The sequence below is a fragment of the Manduca sexta genome, chromosome 11 (genome assembly GCF_014839805.1).
Source record: "Manduca sexta isolate Smith_Timp_Sample1 chromosome 11, JHU_Msex_v1.0, whole genome shotgun sequence".
Taxonomy (NCBI): Eukaryota; Metazoa; Arthropoda; class Insecta; order Lepidoptera; family Sphingidae; genus Manduca; species Manduca sexta.
In genome coordinates, this window is record NC_051125.1 from 376,922 (window position 1) to 402,099 (window position 25,178).

A 25,178-nucleotide genomic window follows, 5' to 3' on the forward strand; every position below is an offset into this window, starting at 1 on the left:
TTGACTACTCTTACGTTTATAACACTCTCAGTTATCCCTAATTAAAAAAAGTTAACATTATTAAATATTCCTTAAAAAAGATTCATAGAAATCGGTATAGAAACACCAAAGTTATACATGAAATACGCTAATAATACATCACGCGTGAATACTGAATCATGCTATAAGCTTCCTTCGATTTTACCAGGATCCCATGATCAGACCCTGACAGGACAATCGGACCACCTGCATACCACCATACTTAAAAAAACATCCCGACAAATTGAGCACCTCCTCCATTTTTGAAGTCCGAAATCCACGCGGGCGAAGCTGCGAGCGGAAGCTAGTATTATAAAAATAAAAACTTGAAGTAGACACAAAGCATCATTATCGTAATCTATTCAGTGATACCGAAAATAAAACTTGTCCAATAATTTACTATTATCGTTTGTGTAACCAATTTGAATGCAAAATGGAATTAAATTATTGTATCTATTGTATAACAAAAATACACGTTTGTGGCTTTGTGTAGAAAAACTTTTAAAAGAATAGCCAAATGAAAATACTTGGGAGTTTATCATCGGCTTCAATATACTGAAAAAAAATCCTCGGTAAGCCAAAGTTGCGGGAAGCTTTCAAAAGCTCCCGTGACAAACAACCCTTTGCCACGACTTCGAGGACTTCAACTTTTGAGGAAAAACAATTTGTTACCGCGCTAAAGTTGCGGAATTCGCCGGTTTTTTTGTGCCTTCATTTTATACAAAACAACGAAGAAAGTTGTGTAAAGTATTTATTGTTTGTAATTTTCACAATGGTTGTTCCGAATTGACTTTTTATGACTTCTGTTAGTGAAAAATTTAAGTACAGAATTATTTAATGTATTTTTTTTATACAAAGTTTTTACGCGGTTTTTTTTCAACAAAATATCATAATAAACTTTTGCACCAATCAGACTCAACAATAGAATATAACTCATGTAAATAGATGGTTCGTATATCGTTTTATGGTTATCCATACGCAACAACTAAATGAATGATAAAAAAACATCGAAATTGCACCACAAAAAGTCACCCTCTTTTACCATAAACATATTCCAAACCGTACAATCGAACGTCTAAAAGGAAAAGTTTCCCTCGTCGTATTATCTACCTCAACGCGTCATGGAATTCCCTCGCAAACACTAAATAAGATAACAATGTTCCCTCAATATTGCACCCTCACCCTCCATTGCCCTCTAAATGGTTATACCGTCTACATTCTTTCGCAATTTTCCAGTAAATGTAGGAGTAAAAACTGCTGACATTTTACAGAATCGCCTACGGTCCGGTTTTTCTCGATAGCAGACGTTGTTAAAGGGGTCGTCTATGTGGAAAGATATCGGGTTCCTCGATGCGGTCGCGTATCGGTCCGTAATTATGATTCGCCTTGTTAAGGAAAGTCATTATTCTGGTTCTGCAGTGTTTCGTGTCGTCGGTCGGTAATCTCGTATCAACTGAATCTTTATAATAGTCGTTAATATATGTTTTATTGGTATCGTGTGTGTAATCTACGATCGTGAGATATTCATGAGAATGTTTTGCGTCTTGTTGGTACGTCACATGCGCTTTTCTCACGGTTGTGAGGTCGGCCAATGTCGGCGGGTGGACGTGACCCTGACGTGTCGGTGTTATCGATTTTTCTTGATTATTTATGTCTCTATAAGTCGATTACATTGATTAATAAATTAATGGTTTTGTATGTCAGCAATTAACCAGTTATACAAGATTCGTACATCATTAAATATCTATTGAAAATCATGGGTCAGTGGTAAACCAGAGGACTATTCACGTAGGCGGTCCACCTGCAACGTGGTTTTGTTTAATTTTAGCGCCAAGTAGCAGTATATAAACACTTGTGTTCTAATTAAAAAGACATTTTGGACGTAATTACGGACCATTATAAGTGCAGGCGAGCGTAATGCAGAAACTTTACAAAAAATCCAAATTACCATTGTTACATGTGTTCTGCTTACTATTTAATAATAAATAAAATCACGTGTAAGTCCTTATAGGATAAGTAAGAATACACATTTTTGTATTTTCCAATTTTGGTGGGTTTTTACGGTATACCGATACGCCACATTAGCATACAATTGTTGTAACATCTAACGATTCTCGGACATGCTTTTTCCGAAAAGTGATTACATTATTACAACGAATTACATAAATATTTAGAACAATTGTTCACGTGTAGCATTTGTATAATTATTTTTGCTTTAATAGGCGTAATGTATTTCGACGATCACGCAGGCAAGTAAGAAATATATTGGAAATTTTGAAGGATCATCGTACCGTTTACTTATTTCAATTAATTTAATAACATCTAGTTTCTGTGCATGTGCCTTGTTTACTAACTACTAAGAGGGTTTAGGCCTTAGTCCAAGACGCTTGCATATTGCGGGTTGATAGAATTCACAAGACTGCCAAAGGGATTTTACCACTGAGACAACTAATAGTATGGTCCACAATAATTTACTGCAAGTCTGGGTTTAGTAAAATCGAAATTACCATAATTCCTTGTACACCACGGCCAACACTTGCATCTTTATGTGGCTTAATTGATCAAGACTGTGTCACTTCACTGTTGAGCGTAGTTATTACTACTTAATCTGACTTTTATGTGGATTTAAAACGATCGTTATGACAGTCCAAGCGAGTCTTTCGTCTAATAAACAGCTTTACGTGTAGTGACGATGTGAAGTCGATTAATATGCACCGTTTAACGCTCAAAGGTGTCTGAATACTACTAAATGTAATTGATTGGATGGCGTATGTTCATCCTATTATGGGAACACGTGGAGTAAGTAATATTACCTTGATAAGTTTTTGAATTAGCGTCAGACTTAACAAGGATTATCGGATGCGGTTATTATACCAATACTTAATACTATCACTGAGGGGTCAATGAGTAAGTACGACACAGTACGTTAACACGTTTGATTTTGAAATATAATATGATACAGTCCTTATACGGAACCGATTTTGTTACTGAAGTGTCTGGTGCATACTGCTTTTACTTTTCTAAATAGACACACCAACGATGCCACCAATTTATAGTAATATTGAGACGCTTAATATGAAGAAAGTGCATAATCATTAGTCAATGCAATCGTTTCTCCTTTATACAAAGTTACATGCCATAATTTAACCAGATCCGATAACCGGACATTTCGCTTCCGTAAAATAATAAGATAAAAATACAATTGAACAATATAGAAGTAGTAAACTTGTGGATAGGAACCGGATCTATATCCTGTCGGCTTGCGCTTCCCGACGTCGTGCCTCGTGCATTATTCATGGAGCTCCACAGTCGCGTGCGCGTGCGCATGCCTCCGATCGATTTGGAGAAATTCGTTCCCTGGACCGGCACGCGATGACATCACAGATTCTTCTATGAAAACGATGTTCGGATAAATTGTTTGCATGATTAGTAATATGCTCTTGCATCTTATCCTGTTAGTGAAATTGCAATGATTCATGATAATTAATATAGTATGTCATTAATTATAACTGTAGTTTTGTTATTACATGTGCGCATCGCGCAACGTACTTATCTACAGCTGTACGGTTTTTATTCAAATATCTATTCCTTACCATAAAATTCAACAACGATGCCTATTGATACCTGTGAAGTCAAGATTAAGGGTCGGAGGTGATCGTTTGTTAGAGGCAAAAGGTAATTAACGTTTGACTACTCCTTAACTTTAAAACATTTCAGTAAAGTTACACTGTACAGTACAGGCGAAAAACTACAAAGAAAAGTTAACGCGGACAAAGTCACTGGCACAACTAGCATGTTCCATTATCAGTTGTACGTCATAGAGTAGTATAATTGTTTCCTGTCATATGACGGATATGTAATACCAATCAACATTAGATTATTGTAAAACTGAGTCATCTGTCTTATGACTTTTATTTATATTTTGTTTCTATAATAGATCATATTAGTACTGTTAAGTGTATCTTATACAGGGTTATATTTAGTCAATTTATTACACGATTGCCTCAACGGCGTGGTTGTAATAGGTGCGCGATGACGATTTTTCTTATTCAGTTTGGAGTTTGGGCCCTGTATGGTGATACATTGTAGCCAGTGTAACTACTGAACATAATAAGCCTTAACATCTTATGTCTCAGAACGAGGAGTGCAATGTTATTACACTACTTTGTAATCTATACTTATAATAAAGCTGTAGAGAGGTCAATTCTGTACATGAAATATATTTCCGAAATAACTATCAGGGGGTGATTAGGGATCGATACTGATGCCAAAAGTGCAATTAGTAAAATTTTTGTCTGTCTGTCTGTCTGTATAACCGTTATAGAAACAAAAACTACTCGACGGATTTTAACGAAACTTGGTACAATTATTTGTCATACTCCTGTGCTGGTTATACTATACTTTTCATCACGCTATAATTAATAGGAGCAGAGCAGTGAAGGGAAATGTTGGGAAAACGGGAGAAGTTACTCCATTTTTAAGCTTCCGTCGCGTGTGCAACCTTAATGGTTAAAGCTACACAGAAATCATGTATGACGGAAATGTTCTCCTTAAAATTATGTAAAAAATATCCCACGACAGCATATGTCTATCTTTTATGGTTGACTCACAATAACACGTGTAACTCCCGATAGCTTAGCAGTTCGAAGCTTTCTCATTATATTTGTCTACTCTTACGTTTATAACACTCTCAGTCATCCCTAATTAAAAAGTTAACATTATTAAATATTCCATAAAAAAGAATCATAGAAATCGGTATAGAAACACCAAAGTTATACATGAAATACGCTAATAATAAGCCATCACGCGTGAATACTGAATCATGCTATATGCTTCCTTCGATTTCACCAGGATCCCATTATCAGACCCTGACCGGACAATCGGACCACCTGCATACCACCATACATTAAAAAAACATCCCGACAAATTGAGCACCTCATCCATTTTTGAAGTCCGAAATCCACGCGGGCGAAGCTGCGGGCGGAAGCTAGTTGATAATATATAGATATAATAGATAAAAAATACCAAACAATACTTTGTAACTTAAGGTGTTGGATGGTGTTTATGCTGTTTATGTGCGGTCGTATCGTTTACCATCAGGCGAACGGCAAGCCAAACGTCTCGTCATTCAAAACAATTAAAAAAAAAAGCTCACTCTCTATGTATACATCATGGGACGATATACACTTGGCGAAAAGATGGTGCCCTGATTGCATTAGTATGTACACTTACAGGGATAAGGACTAGAAAGGGAATATAAGCTCAGTGAGCTCCTGCACCGCTATTTATGGATTAAGATTTGAGCTTTGTAGTTAAAGAACAGGGCCCAAAATCCACATCACTGTGAGCATTAGGGCTTGCTAGTAGATATAAACAGAATTAAAGAGCGATGTATGGTTTAAAAAATTTAACATAAAACATTTTGATAATTTTTATATGGACGTAGACTAAGATCTGTAGTCAAAGCGCTAAAAACTAAGTTGAAGTCACGTATTAAGCGGTTTTATACAGACATTTTCCTTTTAATATATAAAATTGTGCGCCGGACTAAAACATTTTTGTTCTAATTAATTACTCGGTATTATGTTATTATATTCCTATGAATGTCAGAACTCCGTGGTGATAACAAAATGTACTAATTAACCAGTTATTAATAAAGTTATCTAAATTATACTATGAATTAATGTTTCCGAATAAAACCTGGATATTAGTCACACAAATTATTGTGTATATTGTCGGAAATAACGAATCAAAACACGTTGATAACACTAAGTGCACACTTGAATCTTGAAATTACTTATGTTTTCATTGCAACTGGAATATTTCGAGTAGAAAAACTTTATTCACGAGCGTCCGACAGGCATTTTATGTATGTCCAGGTAGTGGACATAAAATGAAAAATTTATTTTTAATGAAAATGTATCGATTTTTAGGGCTATGGTTGGTCAATCAATTTAAAACCAAAAATAAATAAACCTTAATAATAAAACAAGTCATGAAACAGCACAGGTATTATACCGCTTAATGAAAATACAATAAATTTCACTAGTTATCCAATAGAAGGAAGATCAAATAACTTCACGTCTTTATCCCGTATGGGTAAACAGAGATCATGAATTGGCAGTTCGCCCGATTGTGGCACCCTTGCTTTTTCCTCTATATAAAACAATTTTATAAAACGTTTTACTTTTATTGCATCTCAGCTCCCAAATCCCAATACCTTCACGCTATGTGCGTATAATTACTTGCATACCCTTCAACAATGGTTTGTCAATTTTTTCACGCAAACTGCTCGATCATTGACATTTGACAGTCATTAAGCCGGTGCAAGAATCGAGCGGCCCGACGCGACGTCGCGTTGCCATTGTGTGCTGTGTGACGGACGGCTGAATCAAAATCGCTGTGTTGTGCCGGCCTATGGCTTGTGAGCCATTCAGACGTGTCCAATGAGATTATTATTGTGTGTATAAGATTATGTTTTTAATGTTGTACGGAGTGACATGATGCTTGATACATGCACTGTAATAAATAGGTAAATACATACAATCTAGAACGTTGCGACACTTGTCCAACCTAAATAGTCGCGTGTGTGAACATCGCTTACCAACAGGCGGGATAGTGGTTAAACGCAAGCCTATATGTTGTAAAAAATAATTTAAAATATTTAACGCGTTTATATTAACCTTCTCTGAGTTAATACTTTAAACATTGACAAAACTTATAAGGTGACGAAAAATGTTTCTGAATTTGATTTCATAAATCCAAACACGTAATTATAGTTAAAAATTGGCCTCAAACGAATATTAAATGTGCTATTAAAATTAAGTGATATCTGTCTATTCAAAAAGTCATTAACACTTCTGCTATATTTTTTTTTTCTAAAAACAGGTTGTTAATTTTTAATCCATTGTCAAGAGGCATGATAAAAAAGTTGACGGCTCGTCTCAAACAGGTTTATTGTTATAGTAATAAATTCAGTATGGTAATTGAAAGAATTCTGCCCATAAAATTATTATAAGTAGGTTTTATGGATATTTTTTATAGTCCAAAATTGGTGTTATTTAAGTGTTTCTTTTTAATAATATAAGTATACACAATCTAATGTTAGCCTTTTTTATGAATTTAATGTGTGTATCTGTATATCTATGCCTGTCTATTCCATAAACAGACATAGAAACCTAACGAATTCAATAGCATTCATATATTTACCCGTTAACTTTTAACAAGGAATTGAACGTATACACAAATTTCCACGTTTAATTAGTAAGATAATTCAAAGTAAAAATGTTTTTTTCATATTATTATCAGACTGCCTCGGTTGCGTAGTTTTATTGCGTGCGCGGTACAACCACTGCTCTAAAGTTCCGGGTTCGAAGCCCGTGCGGGCAATGGTATTCGGACTTTTCTCCTCATTATATTAATATAGCTATAGGCTTGCCCCCTATTCCATTATGGGATAGAACATACTTGGAGAATAGTGGGTGCCTTGGTTGCATCTCCGCTCACTCCTTCAAAGTATAAAGGCGTGATGTGTGTTTTATTTGTTTGAGTATGATATTCAGTACCCATATTAATCTGCAAATGTCACTCGCATGTGTCGGTGAGTATATTATTATCTGCGGCTTGGTTATCGAAATTAATCCACCCTCCCTGTCATATCGTAAAATACATACGGCACAAAGCACTTTGATTTATTAACTCTCGCTGGTGGATATGTGATGAAAATAAAACATATTCGGTCAAATGTGTCTCGCTGACAGTGCCATATCGACTTTTATGTTATTGAGGATGGTTCATGATATCAACTTGTATTTTATTTATGATGCAACTTTTTCTTTATAACCTTATTTTGAACAATGGTTAGAATTATCAGTGTCAATTAGGGCCTATTTAAGAATGCTTAGGTGATTAGTTAGTAAATTATAACTTCATCATAATCATCAGACACAGGAAGCACACTTCTGAACATAACCCTCCTCTAAATAATCAAATATCAGCTTAATTAGTTTATTTGCGCTCTTACGATACTATTACGTATGATTTCAATTTTATTTATAGCTTTCTTGACACATAAGGTACATTTTTCTTTGGCTAAATCGTTCCCAAAACCACACAGACGCTACATCACATCAAAAGTCATTTACAAATATTTTTCCCTCAATAATTAATTTTAATGCACCGACATAGGACATATCGGCAAATCTCATTACGAGATAGCAATAATTACGTAGAGATGCGACGAGGCGCGGCTGGCGGCGGAATGTGGTAACATCGGTTGTGCATTCAACTCGCCAGGGGGCGTGGTGGACGTTTATCAACTATAGGTCACGTTGACGTATCCTGGTGATCAACCTTATGACGCTTGGCGACGTTGCGCAACAACGTTGCTTGATAGGCAATGAGATGAGTGGCAAGTAAATGCAAACAAAAAAGCCCATCAAGATTGTGTCGACTGTCGACATATTTCGTCAGTCAACGCTTTATCTGGACCGTAGTCAAGTTTGCCATCCCAGTATTAGGAAAATGGCGGAGGGGGGGGGGGGGTCCTAGCGGGAATACCAACGCTGTTGTGTTGTGGTGTTTTTGTTGCGTTTCCAATTTTTGTACCTATAGTCAACATGTAAGAGCGGCGATAGCCTAGTTGGGTGTGGAACGGACTGCCGAGACGAATGTTCAAATCCCGCAGGTTCAAATCCCAAGGGCACACACCTCTGACTTTTCTAAGATTATGTGTGTATTCTTTGTGAATTATCGCTTGCTTTAACGGTGAAGGAAAACGTCGTGAGGAAACCTGCATACCTGAGAAATTCTCTATGGCATTTTCGAGGGTGTGTGAAGTCTACCAATCCGCACTAGGCCAGCGTGATGGACTAAGGCCTAATCCCTCTCAGTAGTAGAGGAGGCTCGTGCCCAGCAGTGGGACAGTATATAATACAGGGTTGATATTATTATAGTCAACATGTAGTTTGTATAACTTCTGTAATATAAAAATGTATTGTATTCCCTAGGCTTTGATTCCATCAGGTTATTTATTGTAGGCGATTAAATTGTTCTAGAGTTATTTAAACCATCGGTCAATAAAGTGACCTGAATATCTATCCGTCCAACAACATGTATTGGGCATTCAGTTTTATAAAGAAGCCTATTTTCAGCCAAGGGCCGGGCATAGGTTATTCATAGCTTGACATTTCGGCTTGTATACTCTGTACATAAAACTTTTAACGAGTCAAGTTGCTTTAGATCCGTTTTTATATAACAAACAATATATCAAAGCCAATTAGTTATAAGTGGCTTCTCGTTCGATATTGATTCTCTTAATTTAATGTCATAGTTAGAATTATGAGATTTAACATCGAATGTCTCAATGTTTTGTAATTTAAAGTTCAGACTGTTTTGCTGTTGCTTACAGGCAATCATGACAGTAACTATCAGGCGAGAGGCTTGCTCATCTCATCGTTCAGTAAAAAAATATATAATCAGCTGCCATATAATCATTTTCTCCTGTCAATAAATAAGCCATCTTCATCCATAAATCATACAAGTTACGTTCCGTATTGACATTTACCTTAAAACTAAATTAATATGTAAAGCTACCGAATAAATCAATCTTCTCTGTTTACGCTCGTAACGCCTCAAATGGAAAAAATGATTCTGAGAAAACGGTAATAAGTAATGTCTTGTGATAAAGGCGTACGCGAAAAAACATACGTTTGTATGGTATTCCTACTTGTATAATGTCTTTTTTTGCGTGACATTTTTTATTTTGAATTTACTTTAGTGATAGTGTTGTTAGTCGATCATTAACAGTGAAATTTTGCAATAAATTTCTGAACTAGAAAAGCGAATTGTATTTTTATATACATGTATAACTATACTCACAGATGACCCGTTGTTCTCTTTGATATACGTATGCAACGCCTGCCCTGGCCATAAGCAGTGACAACCAAAACTTTCGATTCCCAAAAAATATCGTAATTTTAAGAGTAATTTTTAAATGACTTTAAAAGTAGATTTTTACGCAATCTTAGCAAAATAGCTCAAACTAAGTAATTTCCACAAATTCCATATCGGACACAAAGTGCAAACGAATTATCTGTAATAGGTATTCTGCAAACTTAATTTCGTAATAAGAAATTTGATCATCGATACAGCGCCGCGCGTCTCGAACAATACGTGTTTATTTAATCACGATGCAATAAAACAAGTTTTGTGTATCCGAAGATTAACTCGTCATATTGATCTCGAGATAAACCGATGTGGTGGCGGGTCTTGATTGCCTCTCTGACATGTCATTATTTAAGTAATGGAACAGACGCCCAATATACGTGTTTTGATACAATGTTGCTCACAATTTTCGGTTCTGGGATAAACTGGTATATCCAATGATGGTTACCCCGTGTGATTGAATCCGTCTAGCTGCGTAGTAGTGCATTTTCTATGTCTGTCCCTAAGTAGGAGAATATAATTATTGTTTTGTTTCGGCATTTGTTCCAAGTGACTGTTGGAGTGACGCATAACATACAGTGAGCTGGATACGTAATTCAGATGCACAAAAAGCAAATACGTAAAATTTGCATGATAAGTTAGAAGCAACGAAAAGAATAATACACAGAAAAGAACGTGACCTTCTTTTCGTGTCTCGTGAAATAAAAGAGACATATAGTAACATAGGTATATAAAACACAAAACATTGCAGTCAATAGGTCTGGCAACGCGACCGCATGCAAAGTTAATGCGACCGCAACCTGTGAGCTCTCAATTTTCAATGAACCACAGTGCGGCCGCCGGTCGCGGCCGCCCGTAAAGATGTTTATGCGCCCAGCTCACGTCGACTTACGGTACGGGATGGGAAATACCGTCTCGGAAGGTCGGTCGGTGGCGGGATCCTTGATGGCTGGCGGCATCGCACGCTTGGGATCCGGGCCTTCGTCGTCTCAGCGTCCGACGTGCATATCCGTCGGCTTGAATTTGTTTTTTTGTAAAGAATTGTTTATAAGCTATTCTTAAGACAATGGTGAAGTATGTTCAGCTTACAAAGTTTTCGTTACCTTGAAATTAATTTCGTTTAAATCGTCTTAATATAAAGTCAAGCTTCATTGTTTCTTCTGTCTCGTTTTTCGAACAATGCCACCACGAAACCGTTCTTTCACTACAATACTCTATTAAGAGCATTGTTTTTTCTCTTGCACTTCACCGTAACAACGGTTCGAGTCGCTTGCCTCTTGACTGCCCTTGAACTAGTTGGTGCCGTTTTTATTGTAAGCGGAGTGCTTTAAGCTCGAGCTCTCCAGCTTTACTGAGGCCTGAGGTCAACAGCAAGTTGCAGTTTGGAATATATATTTTAATAGTTCAATGTTGAGTAGAGTTAGTTAGACAATATTTATGTAAATAAATATTAGTTAACAACCGGCTTAATACATTTCTTATACCCACCACGCAAATTATAAATAGAAATTGTAATCTTTCTAACAACTGTCCTCTGACGTGATCACCTAAAAAAATGATCATCTCTATGTTTTCTAAGCAATACTCAGCTCTTGATATAACTTTTCTTATCCCGCTTTAAGTAGCTTTGTTGTACACCCACAACTAGTTCCATATGTATGTGCGCTTTAATTGGTGCCTCCTTATCGTAAGTACTCATAAAATATTATTTTTTCATTTATGTAGTATATTTTCCATTTTTGCACATCACATACGTGAATTCGTAAATAATTATAACATCCTGTCGTAAAGTGGCCGTGCTTCTAACGTGCGAACTATTGAGACAAAAGTGGTGAAAACAAAAATATCAAAATTCAATGTCTTAGCCATTTCCCATTGCGACCGATCGAGTAGTGCGTCGCGACAATAACCCTAAAGTTATTTATTTATTTCATAGCTATTTTGTACACCTAAAACAAAAAAGACTGCGCATAAGATTAAAAACAATAAAGGCAGTAAGGAGGTACGATTGCCGGCCTTATGGCTCGAGGCAATCTAAAGTTAGTTTTAATTGTAACAAAATTAAGGTTTCCCTGATGTTTGATTTAGTTCTGTGTTGTATTTACAAGAAAATGGATGCGATGTGTGAACTGCAAACCTAGTATACGTACGAATGTACTAGGATATCTCATCATAGCTTTTCGTAAGTAGAACTCCTATTACTAATAACAGATAGGTTAGGATAGGGAAATATTTAAACAAATAACTAAAAAACTATATAACTTTATCTAATCTACCGGATATTTCTGGTTGGAGGATACAGGATGCTTATGTTTCTGACTGGGTAATAACCACCGGAAATATTTTAGGGAAAGCCTGCCATAGTGGCACGTGTCTGTAATTCCCGACTGGGTATCGTCCAGTGTCCAATACCCATCCGGTGTGATAGATAATCATAATTATGGTAAATGTCGAGTAACGCAGTGTCTCTGGTTTTATTAACGTATTTCGAAAACAAAAATTTACCGATCAGGTCAGGTGTTATCAGTTTTATTGTCAGAAAAACATTTATAATTAGTTTATCTTTACATATTATAAAGAAAATAATCGGCCGCCATTTCTGTTTGCCTGTCTGAACGCGATAAACTAAAAACTACCCTACCTAAATGATATTGGTGAAATTTAGTATGGAGTTACTTTGAGATCCTGGGAAGTACATAGGCTATTTTTTATTTCGGGAAAATATGAAGTGGAAATTTTATCCCTGAAAAATTGTTCCACGCGGGCGAAATCGTGACCAAAACCTAGTAAGTACAAGAAATGAAACTTACATTACAAGTAATAAAAAAAGAAACTTACTAAACTTTGGATTTCGAATTTATTATAAATGATTAAGATGTAATGAACGGAATCGTGTATTTCTCGCGCTAAACAGAAAATAATATTATTTCAACTTGAAATATATATGACCAATTGTAACAGATGCCTCCTCTCTTTAATATTGAAAGTTGAAAACTTTGTTATTCTCGCTTTTTTACATTCACTATAGGATTGATTCAAGACATTGACCACTTCGTACTCATCATGCAAACACTCATAGTACAAGGACGATATTATGCTTAGAAAATGTAATAAGAAATCGAACGTGCGCTCCAGCTCGCCTTACCCAGGTGGACCTAGCCACGCCTGCAGATCGTACGAGCGTATGCTTAAAGTTTTATTTGTCTAAAACTGGGAGCTGACCTCGATGAGAAAATCGATTTTGTAACCTCCCCCGACGTGTACACGTATTGAATTTATTATAAACCGTGCGTCTTGGATGTTATTTGCGTTCATTTGAAATGTTTGTCGTGTTTATAAAAGCTATAAATTGTTGGAATAAAGTTGTGGCCGCACATGGACCGACAGTTGTAAAAAATTAGATATAAAAATCGTCTCATTTAACAGGATGATGATAGACATCCTTCACTCTTTATCTGGGCCTACAGTTCTTTCCGTGACCCATCGCTGATGTGTTAGTCCAAGTTAAGACATGACGCGAGCACCCAGTATGCAATATGATATACTCGCTTTGATTTGTTACCATGAACGAAATGTTGGTAAAAGTGAGATTGCAACTAATTCAACAGTTTGTATTTTAATACCTACTATAAAGGTAATCACCCAAACAACTATCGGAACACAAATCAAAATTCTAAAGCATTTTTTGGCATTTGTTTGAACAACGTTACTACTATAATAGTAAGATATTTATTCTAAGTGGGTGGATATTGCCCGTATGTGCCAATACTTGGCGCGAACTAAAGTGCCAACTAAATTATATTACGACTAACTTAGTTGGGCTTGAATCGAGCGGTGTGAGGTGTTTCATTAGTGTTTAAATTGCCAGTTAATGGCAATATATCGTGCTTTATTTTATATCTAGGGCAGCGCGAAAGGTCTAACGGAAAACAAAAAAAAAATTGGCAAATTGTAATTGGAAAGTTTGGCCTGTGTAAATAATGTTTTTATGCAACTGAAAGAGGATTTATTAAATCAAATTTCTACTATGGTTAAGGACTATTATTATTTATACTATTAGATTAGGGACTTGGTCATCTCATTTTGATATTCAATGGTGTAAGAAAAATAATATATTCTCTATAATTATACTACCGAAAAAACAATAGATAAGTGTGGAATTAATGTTGACGTTTCGTGTGGTTTCAGTGCTACTGAGCGAGGCGATTCTACCCGATGACACTTTGGAGAACAAGACTTTGAAGATCACGGACTTCGGGCTGGCGAGAGAGGTGTACAAGACCACACGGATGTCTGCCGCGGGGACTTACGCCTGGATGCCTCCGGAGGTGAGCACACATTGCTAATCTATAGTCAATTTTGGCTACAGTCTGACGAAGCAGTTTTATAAGACCGCTATGAATAATTGAAACCGTATAGTAAAGTTATTTGGTAGCCATTCAGACATTCTCACTGGCTGTACGTAATGCAAAAACAAACTATGTTCATTATTATTTGAGACTGCCACTTTGAAGAAATCGACACATCGTGCCACAAACAAAACTGCGTACCGTTTGCAAGTGTCATATTTCTTGATTTTTATAACCATAGAACACCTTCTGAGTCGTCCAAATCCCAAACGACCAGAACAAAAATATAGTCGCGTATAAATAAATATACTATAAAATTACTCCATATAAAAGCATCGTTTAGCTATTCAGTGTATTGCATATTTTTTCCTTTCACAACAATCGAATTCCATCCCATTCACAAAGCTCCGATGATTGATCGACCCGTCTGGTGTTAGGGTTGTCAAGCGGGGCATTCATTTTCATCAATAAACTTTAAAGTAACTATGACTTTTTCTAATACGGTGTATCGGATAGATATTTCATTTCTAAATTGGATTCAATATTTTAACTCAAAACTTCATAATTCGATCGATCGAGCGATGTTCTAATTTCGTCTCCCATGGGTTAAGAACGCTGTATGTCTAAATTCTCTCCACGTGTCAAAAAAGTTTAAAAGAAGGCAATGGACACTCATTTTTTCTATATATTCTTGTATCAGACACGAGTCATTATTAATTTGTTATTTTTTTTTCTCATATACTATAATCCGACCTAGTAATTATATCCACAACTACATATTTCGTACCTCAAAAACTTTGTAGTATTGTGTGGTGCATGAAGTGTATATTGACTTCTATTCGTTGACAGCCCTAATCCGCTGGGTACTCAATACTCATTGATGGACAATTAATTCAGCAATGCTAATGTTTCGGTTCAGGGCCGTGCCGCTGCGTGTAGGCAACGATTTCGTTCAGCCAATGTTTAGCCATGGGAGATATCTCGTCTAATGTTCGTGTTTATTAATATTGATGATATAATTGTGTTTGAGTGGAGTGCGCGAGTGACAACAGGTTGGGTGTGTTTCGGTGGTCGGTGGCTGGCTGAGCGGTGATGCACGGATTTAAGTGCTTTTTTAGTAATAGATTTAAGTGCATATTTAGCAATAGATAAATATTGTCCTCAATAACAAAATATATTAATCGTGTGTATCATACATCAACTGAAATGTTTTTGTTGGCAAGTGAAGTCTAAATTCACCACTAATTATTTTTGAAGTAGGTGTTTAGGGGCGATGAAAATTTCTTAACATCAAGTGTCATAGCAATTCGTTTATCACTAAAGAGTAAATATTGCCTCGGTGGCGTAGTTGTATTTCGTGCGCGTTACGGGCTTCGCTTTGAGGTCTCGGCTTTGAATCCCCGGTCGGACAATGGTTTTTTTTCTCAGTATCCGTCAGGAATCAGCAAATTTGTTTTCGATATGACCATAGGCTCACCCCTATGGAACACACAGGATGAAAAGTGCCTGTCTGTGCTGTTTCACAAATGTGTGAATACAATTCCAGGTGATAAAACATTCTACATTCTCGCACGCGTCGGACGTGTGGTCGTACGGCGTGCTCCTATGGGAGCTGCTCACGGGAGAGACGCCGTACAAGGGCATCGACGCGCTCGCGGTCGCGTACGGCGTGGCGGTCAACAAGCTCACGCTGCCGATACCCAGCACCTGCCCGGAGCCCTGGAGGAAGCTGATGGAAGGTGGGTCACGTGGCTCATAGGTTTATAGGACTTGGGTCTCGTAATTATGGAGTTACAACCGGTAAAAATATGCCATTAATAAGTATTGTATATAAAGTATGAAGTATTAGAAAATAATCTTGACTAAATAAAAGTATTGCAAAATCTTGGCTCAAATGGAACAGTTTTCTCTAAAGATAATTCTTTAACAAATCCAATTTTTTTGCTCCCAGCGTGCTGGCACTCGAATCCGCGCGAGCGACCCCTCTTCCCGGTGATCCTGGAGCAGCTTGAGCTGATCAGGCAGTCTGAGTTCACGCGGGCGCCGCACGAGTCGTTCCACACCATGCAGGACGGCTGGCGGCTGGAGATAGAGGAGGTCCTGCGGGATCTCAGAAGGAAGGAGAAGGTACGACAGGGAAGATAATAATAACTGTATAACATAAGGATATATCCGGTTCCAACAGGCCGGCATAATTGTGTCGACTGCCGAGAGGTAGTCATCTCTCGTTAGTTGAGATTCTATCATTCGATTCCATTCCACTTATCATCAGATGCAATCCGTCACTTTACGGTGCTCTTAGTAATATAAATAAATATACATATAAAAGTATCATTCTTTTAGCGCCATTTTGTAATAAACGATTCCAATCGCTCTTTTCGATCCACTACGAAAATGGACCAAACAGGACGTTTTATTTAAAATTCCTTACAAATGGCGTATTTTAATTGGTTTACTGTCGCGATCGGATGGAAATTTAAGATTGCGATCGTTTATTGAAAATGACCGTTAGTAAATGATATGAGGTGAAAAAGCGACAGATAAAATGTATATATTACATTACAGTCAATTAATGGTGTATTAAATAGTCTTAAACATTGGTCATAAACTATATCAAGTATTAAATTTTATGACTGCTTTGTAAATAAAAAAAGTTTATAGAGAATATAAGGAAAATATCTTATATATAATAACCAGCAAAAAACTTGAGCACTACCGAATCTTGGGTATTTTTTGTCCGTAAGAGTAGTGAAAGTTGCGCACAAAAACATCTTCCACACGGTAATGTGTTTAAGTTGTTCTTCGGCTTAATAGCCTATAATTAGTGTCAGCCTTTTTAACACCATTATAATTATTGTATGTACAGTTTAAATGCTGAATTTTGTCATGGTGGGTAGTTAAGTCATCGTAGTATCAAGATAGTAAAAAGTGTTAACTGGCTAATATTACTTCCATTCACAAGATGCCAAAAAGTACACTTATTTCCGGCTTTATAAAAAAGATTCGTCACCATTATTGCATATTATCACATGCTTTTCGTATCAAGTCGTTATTAATCATGTATGCTATTAATTTTAATAAATTTAATACGAATTATTTTACTTAAGTAATGTAAATATTTTCATACATTTTAATTAAATCTAATCAACATATATTATACAGGTTTTTGTTAAGAGTGTAAATTATTCTAACAAAACAAATTCATACAATTTTATAATATTATTACACAAAAAAAAACTTACTCTAACTGATACACCCATAACAGAACACCCTGTATATAATAAAAAAAACATGTAGTTTCATTTTTATTGGACGTAAGTAAATTAGCATTATTAACAAATGCTTCGTTAACATTGATTGGCTTGAGCGATGTTGACACCACAATACAAATTATAACAAACGCATAGACAATATTATTATTGACTAATAAAAGTATTTATTTTCGTTTGTAACGCTCTCGAATAGGAATGCAAAACTATAGAAGAGGTTAGTGGTGTGACATTGATGTTGTAGCTTTATGTATGTGATGTTAGCGAATACCCTGTATATATAGTTATTATTATATCATCTTTTCATTTCATGTTTTATGATAAAATTATACTAATATATGTGATTTTTAACATAACTCTAGATTAATAAGTAGTTATATTTTTTTTTATTAGAAACATTTTATATTAGTATAATTTTGTCATTTTAGTCTTAATGTTTTGTTATTCCATTGTACAATTTTCATACTATACTCTCCTTTTCTAGGATTCTTAATGTTCATCCAGTATTATAGTATTTTTTTATAAATTTTACGTAAGTTTCGAAAGATCTAATTAATCGGCTTTTCTATTAATATAGACCTCAATTTATTACATTTACAATAATAAAACCCTCTTATGCCTTGTTTTTACTAAAAACCTATATTCGGAATAATAAGCAAAATTCAACATAAATGAATTTAGCTTTTCAAAAAATATATGTCTTTATAACAATGTAATAACTTGATTTTTTTAAACTAATTAAATCTCTTCCTTATATATATTTTTACTAAATAAAAAAGTAAACCTAACGTTCTACTTATAAAAAGCATTTACATATTTTCAAGAATTTCAACATGAATATTTTCCAGGAGCTGCGATGTCGCGAGGAGGAACTGACTCGAGCCCAGCTCCAGCAGCGGTTGTTGGAACAGAACCTGGCGCAGAAGGAGCGCGAGCTGGAGATGCGCGAGATCGACCTGGCCGCGCGGGAACTGCACATACTGATCTTCGCGAGCAACATGTCGCACAACCAGCCGCCGCAGCCTAATAAACGGAAAGGTGATTCAAATTTTGAATACCGATTTTGTGCATCAGCCTGTATGTAATATACACGATGTTGGAAATGGGGGTATCTACAATAATTATAAAGATTGTACATAATTCACCGCTCTAAATTTTTTATAACAATTTTTAATGCATCTTTCCTTTTCTATCAGTAAGCCATAAATCAACTCTGAATATATAGTTGTTATAATTCATGTCCTAACATTACACAGTGGAGGACAAATGTGTTGAGGTTTGCATAGCCAAATACAAAGCCTTTTTAATAATGTTATGTAAACTGGCCGTGTAACAGTATGTATCTTTTGAATTATTGTATTTGGAATGAAATAACAATGTACTGTTACTAAGCAATTTGTGCTAGTCTAATACGGTTGTCTAATGTGTTTACTCTATTGAAAATATAAGTTCCTATTCAACGGAAAACCTGGTTTACTTTTAACACTTACTCTGCAAGGGCGACTCGAAGCCCAACAAAATGTAGTATTAGGCCAGGTGAATAAACTCTCTTAATCAGCTATTTCATAAACTGTATATTATAGTTTTGTTGATACCTTATAACGCGATCACCGCAAAACTTCACAAAGTTATATTGTCATAATTTATTGTAAGAATTCTTTATACAGGGTGTTGCACAAACTAGGTATAATGTTAAAATTGTCTTATATAAAAAAAAAGATTTCTTCTTAATTTGTGATGTCATACATTTACATAATTAAAATTTTACTTTGTTATAGGCAAATTCAGTAAGATAAAGCTCCTGAAGAAGGACACGATCTCGTCGCCGTTGGACTTCCGGCACACGTTGACGGTGCGGCCCACCGAGGACGAGTCCAGCGTGAAGCAGCTCGTCGCAGTCGCCAAGGACACGCCGCCCGGTTCGCCCGCCATTATGAGGGCTATTGCCCGTGAGTATTGTCGAGAGTATTTTGTTGTGAATTTTATTTTCATGGATTTGGTACTACATATTTTATAATATAGTATGAGAAAATAAAAAGTTGTCAGGACCTTGTATATGGGAAAATAAGCATACATGTTAATGTTACACTTGTTATCAACTGAAAGAAGTATAATAATGAAAAGTCGCAATGTATTGTCCCAGTGCCCGCGGACGGAGTGAAGGGCAAGACGTGGGGCCCGTCGACGGTGCACCAGCGGTCGCGCACGCAGCTGCCGCTGGCGGCCGCCGCGCCGCCGCGCCCCCGGCCGCGCATCAGCTGCTCGGCGCCCGACCTGCCGCCCGTGACGCGCCCAGGTAACGCCCCCCGCGCCCCGCGCGCGCCGCTCCCGCGCGCGCTCGCGCCCGCGCCCGCGCCGCGCCGCCGCCGACCCGCGCCGCCGCGCCGGCTCGCACGACGACCTGCTGCGCGACGCCGAGCCCGAGCCCGAGCCCGACGCGCTGTACGGCGCCGTGTTCGACGAGCGCACGCGCCGCAAGCCCGCCGCGCTGCAGCTGCTGCACCACCTGCGCCTGCACTCGCGCGCGCACGACCTCGCCTCCGACACCAAGCGCCTGCTCACTGACGAGTGACCGATATGTTTGGGATAATATTTTGCTCCACACATTATGCATTGCCGCACGGCCGCGGTCCACCCGAGATCAGTATGATTTACGGTTTAAAATTGCTGTATCAAACTATAAGCTCAAAATTACTCTCAGTAGACAACAAAAAAAAAAAAACAAAATAATCCATGCCAACAGCATTAAAATAAAATATATTTTTCAAAAAATATACTGAGCATTTAAATATTTCTTTCGCTAATTTAATTAATTAGTGAAATGAATTATTGGCAAAAATATTTTTAATCAAAAATATTATGAGCAAAGACCACAGGAGCACCGTTTTTTAAATTATTATATAAGCTCTGTTTTACTCGTCCCAGTGCGTCATAATCGCCATATCGACGAGGACAACGTACAAAAGTGTTGCCATATTAAAGACATATCATTTTCTACTAACATTCCTGTCGCGACGCATTTTACATATTTCGATCGATCGTATGTCAAAACGAGACAAAATCTTACCCCAAACTGCATTTACGAATCTTACGACTAATACGATGGCGCCTTTTTTCGTTTAGACTATCGATAAAAAACTACTGTTTTAGTATTCTTGACATACATAGACTCATTGAGTTCTTGGCTAGTTTTCTTATATGTAAATACGCTACTTATTAGCTAAAAAGTTCCAAGGATTTGATGCTAGTTAAGAATTAGTTAGCTATAATGAATTTAAAAAAGACTTATTTTTAGATATAATTTGTTAGATGTTAGGTTTAAAATTTGTCTGTCATTCGCATCTCACAGACCGATTTAGATCATCTCTTACTCTTACGAACGATTTTAGCTTACAGTTTTATTTAACTTTGCTTTATATTTTCTATAAACTTCCCATTTGCTTTGATATTAGTACACGGTTCGCAATAGTGGACTGAAAAACGTATGTGCATTTAGTTAGTATTAAAGTAACGAAGGAATTGACGTGACAAAATGATGGACAAGTTTTAGCAAACTATTTATAGCTTAGTAGTTAAATTTTATAGAAATTATGAGAAAAAAAAAAAACAAAAATACTTCGACGCCTTGTAAACTCTTATGACTGAGGAACATTTATTAGGATCTTGCCAAATTGTTTTTAAACGAAACAGAACAGTAAAAAAGTCACACAGGAGAATTAAAGAAAAAAATATTTTAAAAATGCACAAAAAAATCAGCAAGTATTTTTCTGCGTGATTTTTTAGCTGCAAAAGTAGGGAACTGCGTGAATGAATTTGTGAAATGTGGTCGACGCAAAAAAGATGATCTCGTGATCCTGTGAACATGCAAAAAAAAAGAAAAACCATTATCCCTTCATACCTTCAATTTTGTTATAAAAATTTTTGTGTTTGTAGACAAAAAAAATTCCATAGAGAAATTTTCACCCGCTTTTTAAATCTAAATGAAGTAAAGGTGCTATGTGTATTCCAGAGATACGTCGCATCTATTTTGCGTCGAACTGTAACTTATTTAACGTCAGCCATTTTGTTTTATCGCTGCACTTAAAGGAACGTCTCAAGACAACTTGCTCTATCCTTGTGAGTATGATTTTTTTTCTATTTTTTATTTCCTAAATTTGGAATGTGTTGTATAGTTTGCTTTTTTTTACCGATCTCACTTGATATTTTATTCCGTTCAAGAAACTAAATTTTTAATTTTCCATGTAAAGTACTGGTTGTGATTTATAAAAAAAAAAAAAACAGTGTTTTTTTATCCCATAGTAATGAAAAAAAAGTAAACTTTGTCCCCAAATACTGCTGCCAGTAGTATACCAAACATATATGTTACCCTGCCATAGAAAACTATACAGCATGTTCTAAATTTTCAGTGTCACAAAAAAAAACTCGTTTCGAATTTGCATTTCGTTTGTTGTTAGAATATGACAGACGTAATTAGAACATGTAGGTTTAAGTTTTACACTCGTGTTACTGTATACATACAAATGGAATTGATTGTAAAGTTTATATACGTGTGATACTCAGTGCGTGTTATGTTTACTGTATTTTTTGTAATGTAGACCGTTTTTTTTTTGTAATTTTAGTATCCAGTTTTTTTTTGTTTTTGTAAATTGTAAGCATTTGTTTGCTTTCAGCCAGGATTTTTTAATTAAGCTATGCATGCTTAGCAGTTCATATGATACGCTATATACGATGCAATTTAAGTTTTTTTTTTTATATATGTATTTGTTGTACTTACTTATACGTTAGTTATAATAATCTTCGCTTCGTTTTTATCACCATGTCATTTACGGCACGCTTTCAAATGTTTACAATGACAGTCTATTCTAATACGTTTTTGTGGAAGTCTATGTAATTTTACCGCGATAATTTTAAATGAGTTATAAAGTGTAAAAAAAAAAAACAAAAATTTTTCGCACTTAAAAGCAAACTGAGCGTAGATCTATTTTAATTGCTATTTATAAATGAAGAATCTCTGCTATCGTTTTTGCTTCATCAATGAAACGAATCATTATTTTTACCATAAAAAATCATGTAGGCTTCCATCGCATAGTAGTTTATTTTCGTTGTATAGTACAAAAATACAGAATCCGCTGTAACATCCGATCAGTAACAATGTTCCTGGGAACGGTGGTGGCATAGCGTTACGTTACGTGAAACAAGAGGCTCACATGTAGACACGAGCGCACCCTGGCGGCGGAAATAGCCGAAAACAGGATGTAAAAAAAATCCAAAAAAAGGGACACCATGTATTTTTTTTTAATATATCCGACTCTAAAATGACGCGCAAATTACAACAGTATCTTTATATTTTTATTAAATGATTTTTTTAAATAGTATTGTTTAATTGTCACACAAATTAATTTTTTTTTTTTTTGCCCATAGTATAATATTTTTCCGCCGCCAACAATACCAAAAGTCGCTCGCAATTCGATAAAAAAAAAATGTTAAAAACAAATCGGACAAACTCCTCGGTGATCTGGTTCTTACATAGTATAGATCCTTTTTATATATCAAATAAACCTTTTCCATAAAATCTATGACGGTGTATTTTTTTAACATGGGTCTACTAATCGTTAGTTACTAACAAGTACCCCTAACATAGACAACGAAAGCCATAGAGTAAAGACCACAGATTAAACAGAGGTGGAGGTGAACCGCGAATTTCGCTTACGCTTCCTGTCGCTATGGCTTCGGGAGAGGTTCAGATACGTAACTTTTTATTAACAAAATACGGAAAAAATATATTATCAAGTGCCTAACGAAGTCATATGAACATGTAAGTATTTAGATTTTTTTATTTTATTAGTATCGTTTTGCTTCATTAAGTTTTTCAGAATGAACTGTGTGGCATGTGTAGACATATTGTTATTGTATGAGATTGTAACTGCATGGACACTTGTGGCCGTTGTTAAAAGAATAAATATGTTATTCCTGTAATATTATTTATAATATATTTAATATCCATTCATAAGCTTTATAATTTACGAATAAGGTTTATTTTCATGTTAACAGTGTAACACACTTGATCTTGTGACAAGCATTTTCTATGTGGATAGCAGAATAATGTACGATACACATCTATAGAATGTAAATTTGCATCGTAAACCTTCCGTGTACAGAACGGTTTCACATCGAAAATGTCAGAATGTTTTAACAGGGCTGTCACACTGAGAGAACTAAAATTTTATGTATAATAATCAAATATGTTACTACATCAATGTTCTAGTTACATATACTAATTAATACAAAATTATATTTAATATCTTTTTTGGATGTGCAACTTACTAAAACAATAAATTGAACTATTTTAGTTGTGCCTACTATGTCGTTTCGTATGTCCTGATTTCAGGTTATATCAAGCTACTAAGTACATAATATGCTTGAAGCAAACTTGTCTATTATCCTTATAAACTACCATAGGTTTGCAAATACCCACATAATGGGATAAATAGTATGAAACATTTAATCAACAGTGTGGCAGCTTTGTCGTTTCCTTTTATAATTTCACTATAAACACGCACATATTTTACACTAACGGGCCTATGTTTTCCATTCACATAGGTTGTTTTCTTCCTTATACAGACTTCAGTCCAGACGAATGGGGTCCAGAGTTCCCTCTCAGCTCGTCGTCTCGATATACCGTGCCTATGCCAACTTTATATAGTACTGAAGGTATGTAGTAGTGTATTGTATTTTTTATTGGTTAGGAAAGTGACAACCCTAGATTTTTGATATAAAAGAAAGTATTTATTTAATTTAAATAATATTATTGATATTTTAATTTTTTTATTGATTTTTACATTTTTATTGGGCAATGCTTTTTTTTATTTACAGATAAATAATTAAGCTATTTTACATTTGCAAGTAATGAAAATTTGAGGAAAATAAAAAATGGCTGAATACAATAATTACATATTTTTCTTTTCGTTCTTGTTTTCAAATAGAAATTATCAAAAAATATATTTCAGGTTACAAATACAAAAAGCCGAGTATAATAGAGTTGGTGTTGTACAACATGGCAGCGTTGTTAGGCGGGGTCGCGGCCGGTTATGACGTCAGAGTGTCCAACGTGAGCCCGCTGCATCCCACCCTACAGCCGCACAGGTGAGACAACTTTTACACTAAATAAAATATTGTTCATTCAATACCATTATGTTTATAATATTGACTCATATTAATGGATATGTTGTTTATTTAAATGAAGATATTTAAGAAGGGGTCTTCTTTTGTCATCTTTGGGGAATTTTTTTTTATGGTTTTACTCCGAAAATTATATTATGAGCAGCTATCGCATGCGAGAACGTATTGCCAACATCATTTAATATCTTACCAAATTTTCCCGGCGTTTAAAATAGTATTCAACTTGAATCATTCAAAGAAAGATTTAAATACCATTGTTTTCCAGACAAGAGCTTGAGCCGGAGCCGCTGAGCTCGTCCATGTACGAGGGGTTCGGGTACGCGCACAACACCTACCACGGACCCACGCGACACCTGCGGGCGCCGCTCAACGCCATCACCGGCTCGCCTGTGAGTACCTTCGGATCTGATGCATAGGA

The 25,178-nt window shown here is 35.9% G+C and overlaps 1 protein-coding gene across 2 annotated transcripts in view; it reads left to right on the forward strand.

Moving 5' to 3' along the window:
* The window catches only part of LOC115451390 (mitogen-activated protein kinase kinase kinase 11), an 82,942-nt gene that overhangs the window by 52,242 nt on the left and 5,522 nt on the right, over positions 1 to 25,178 (forward strand). Inside the window, exons 2-10 of one of the 2 annotated variants that reach the window (XM_037437353.1) lie at positions 14,152 to 14,291; positions 15,859 to 16,051; positions 16,264 to 16,439; positions 18,430 to 18,619; positions 19,360 to 19,530; positions 19,725 to 19,877; positions 24,182 to 24,292; positions 24,589 to 24,724; positions 25,026 to 25,149. In XM_037437353.1, the coding sequence (XP_037293250.1) occupies positions 14,152 to 14,291; positions 15,859 to 16,051; positions 16,264 to 16,439; positions 18,430 to 18,619; positions 19,360 to 19,530; positions 19,725 to 19,877; positions 24,182 to 24,292; positions 24,589 to 24,724; positions 25,026 to 25,149 (1,394 nt within the window). The remainder of the gene's footprint in view (positions 1 to 14,151; positions 14,292 to 15,858; positions 16,052 to 16,263; positions 16,440 to 18,429; positions 18,620 to 19,359; positions 19,531 to 19,724; positions 19,878 to 24,181; positions 24,293 to 24,588; positions 24,725 to 25,025; positions 25,150 to 25,178) is intronic. The other variant, XM_037437354.1, reaches the window with a different exon arrangement.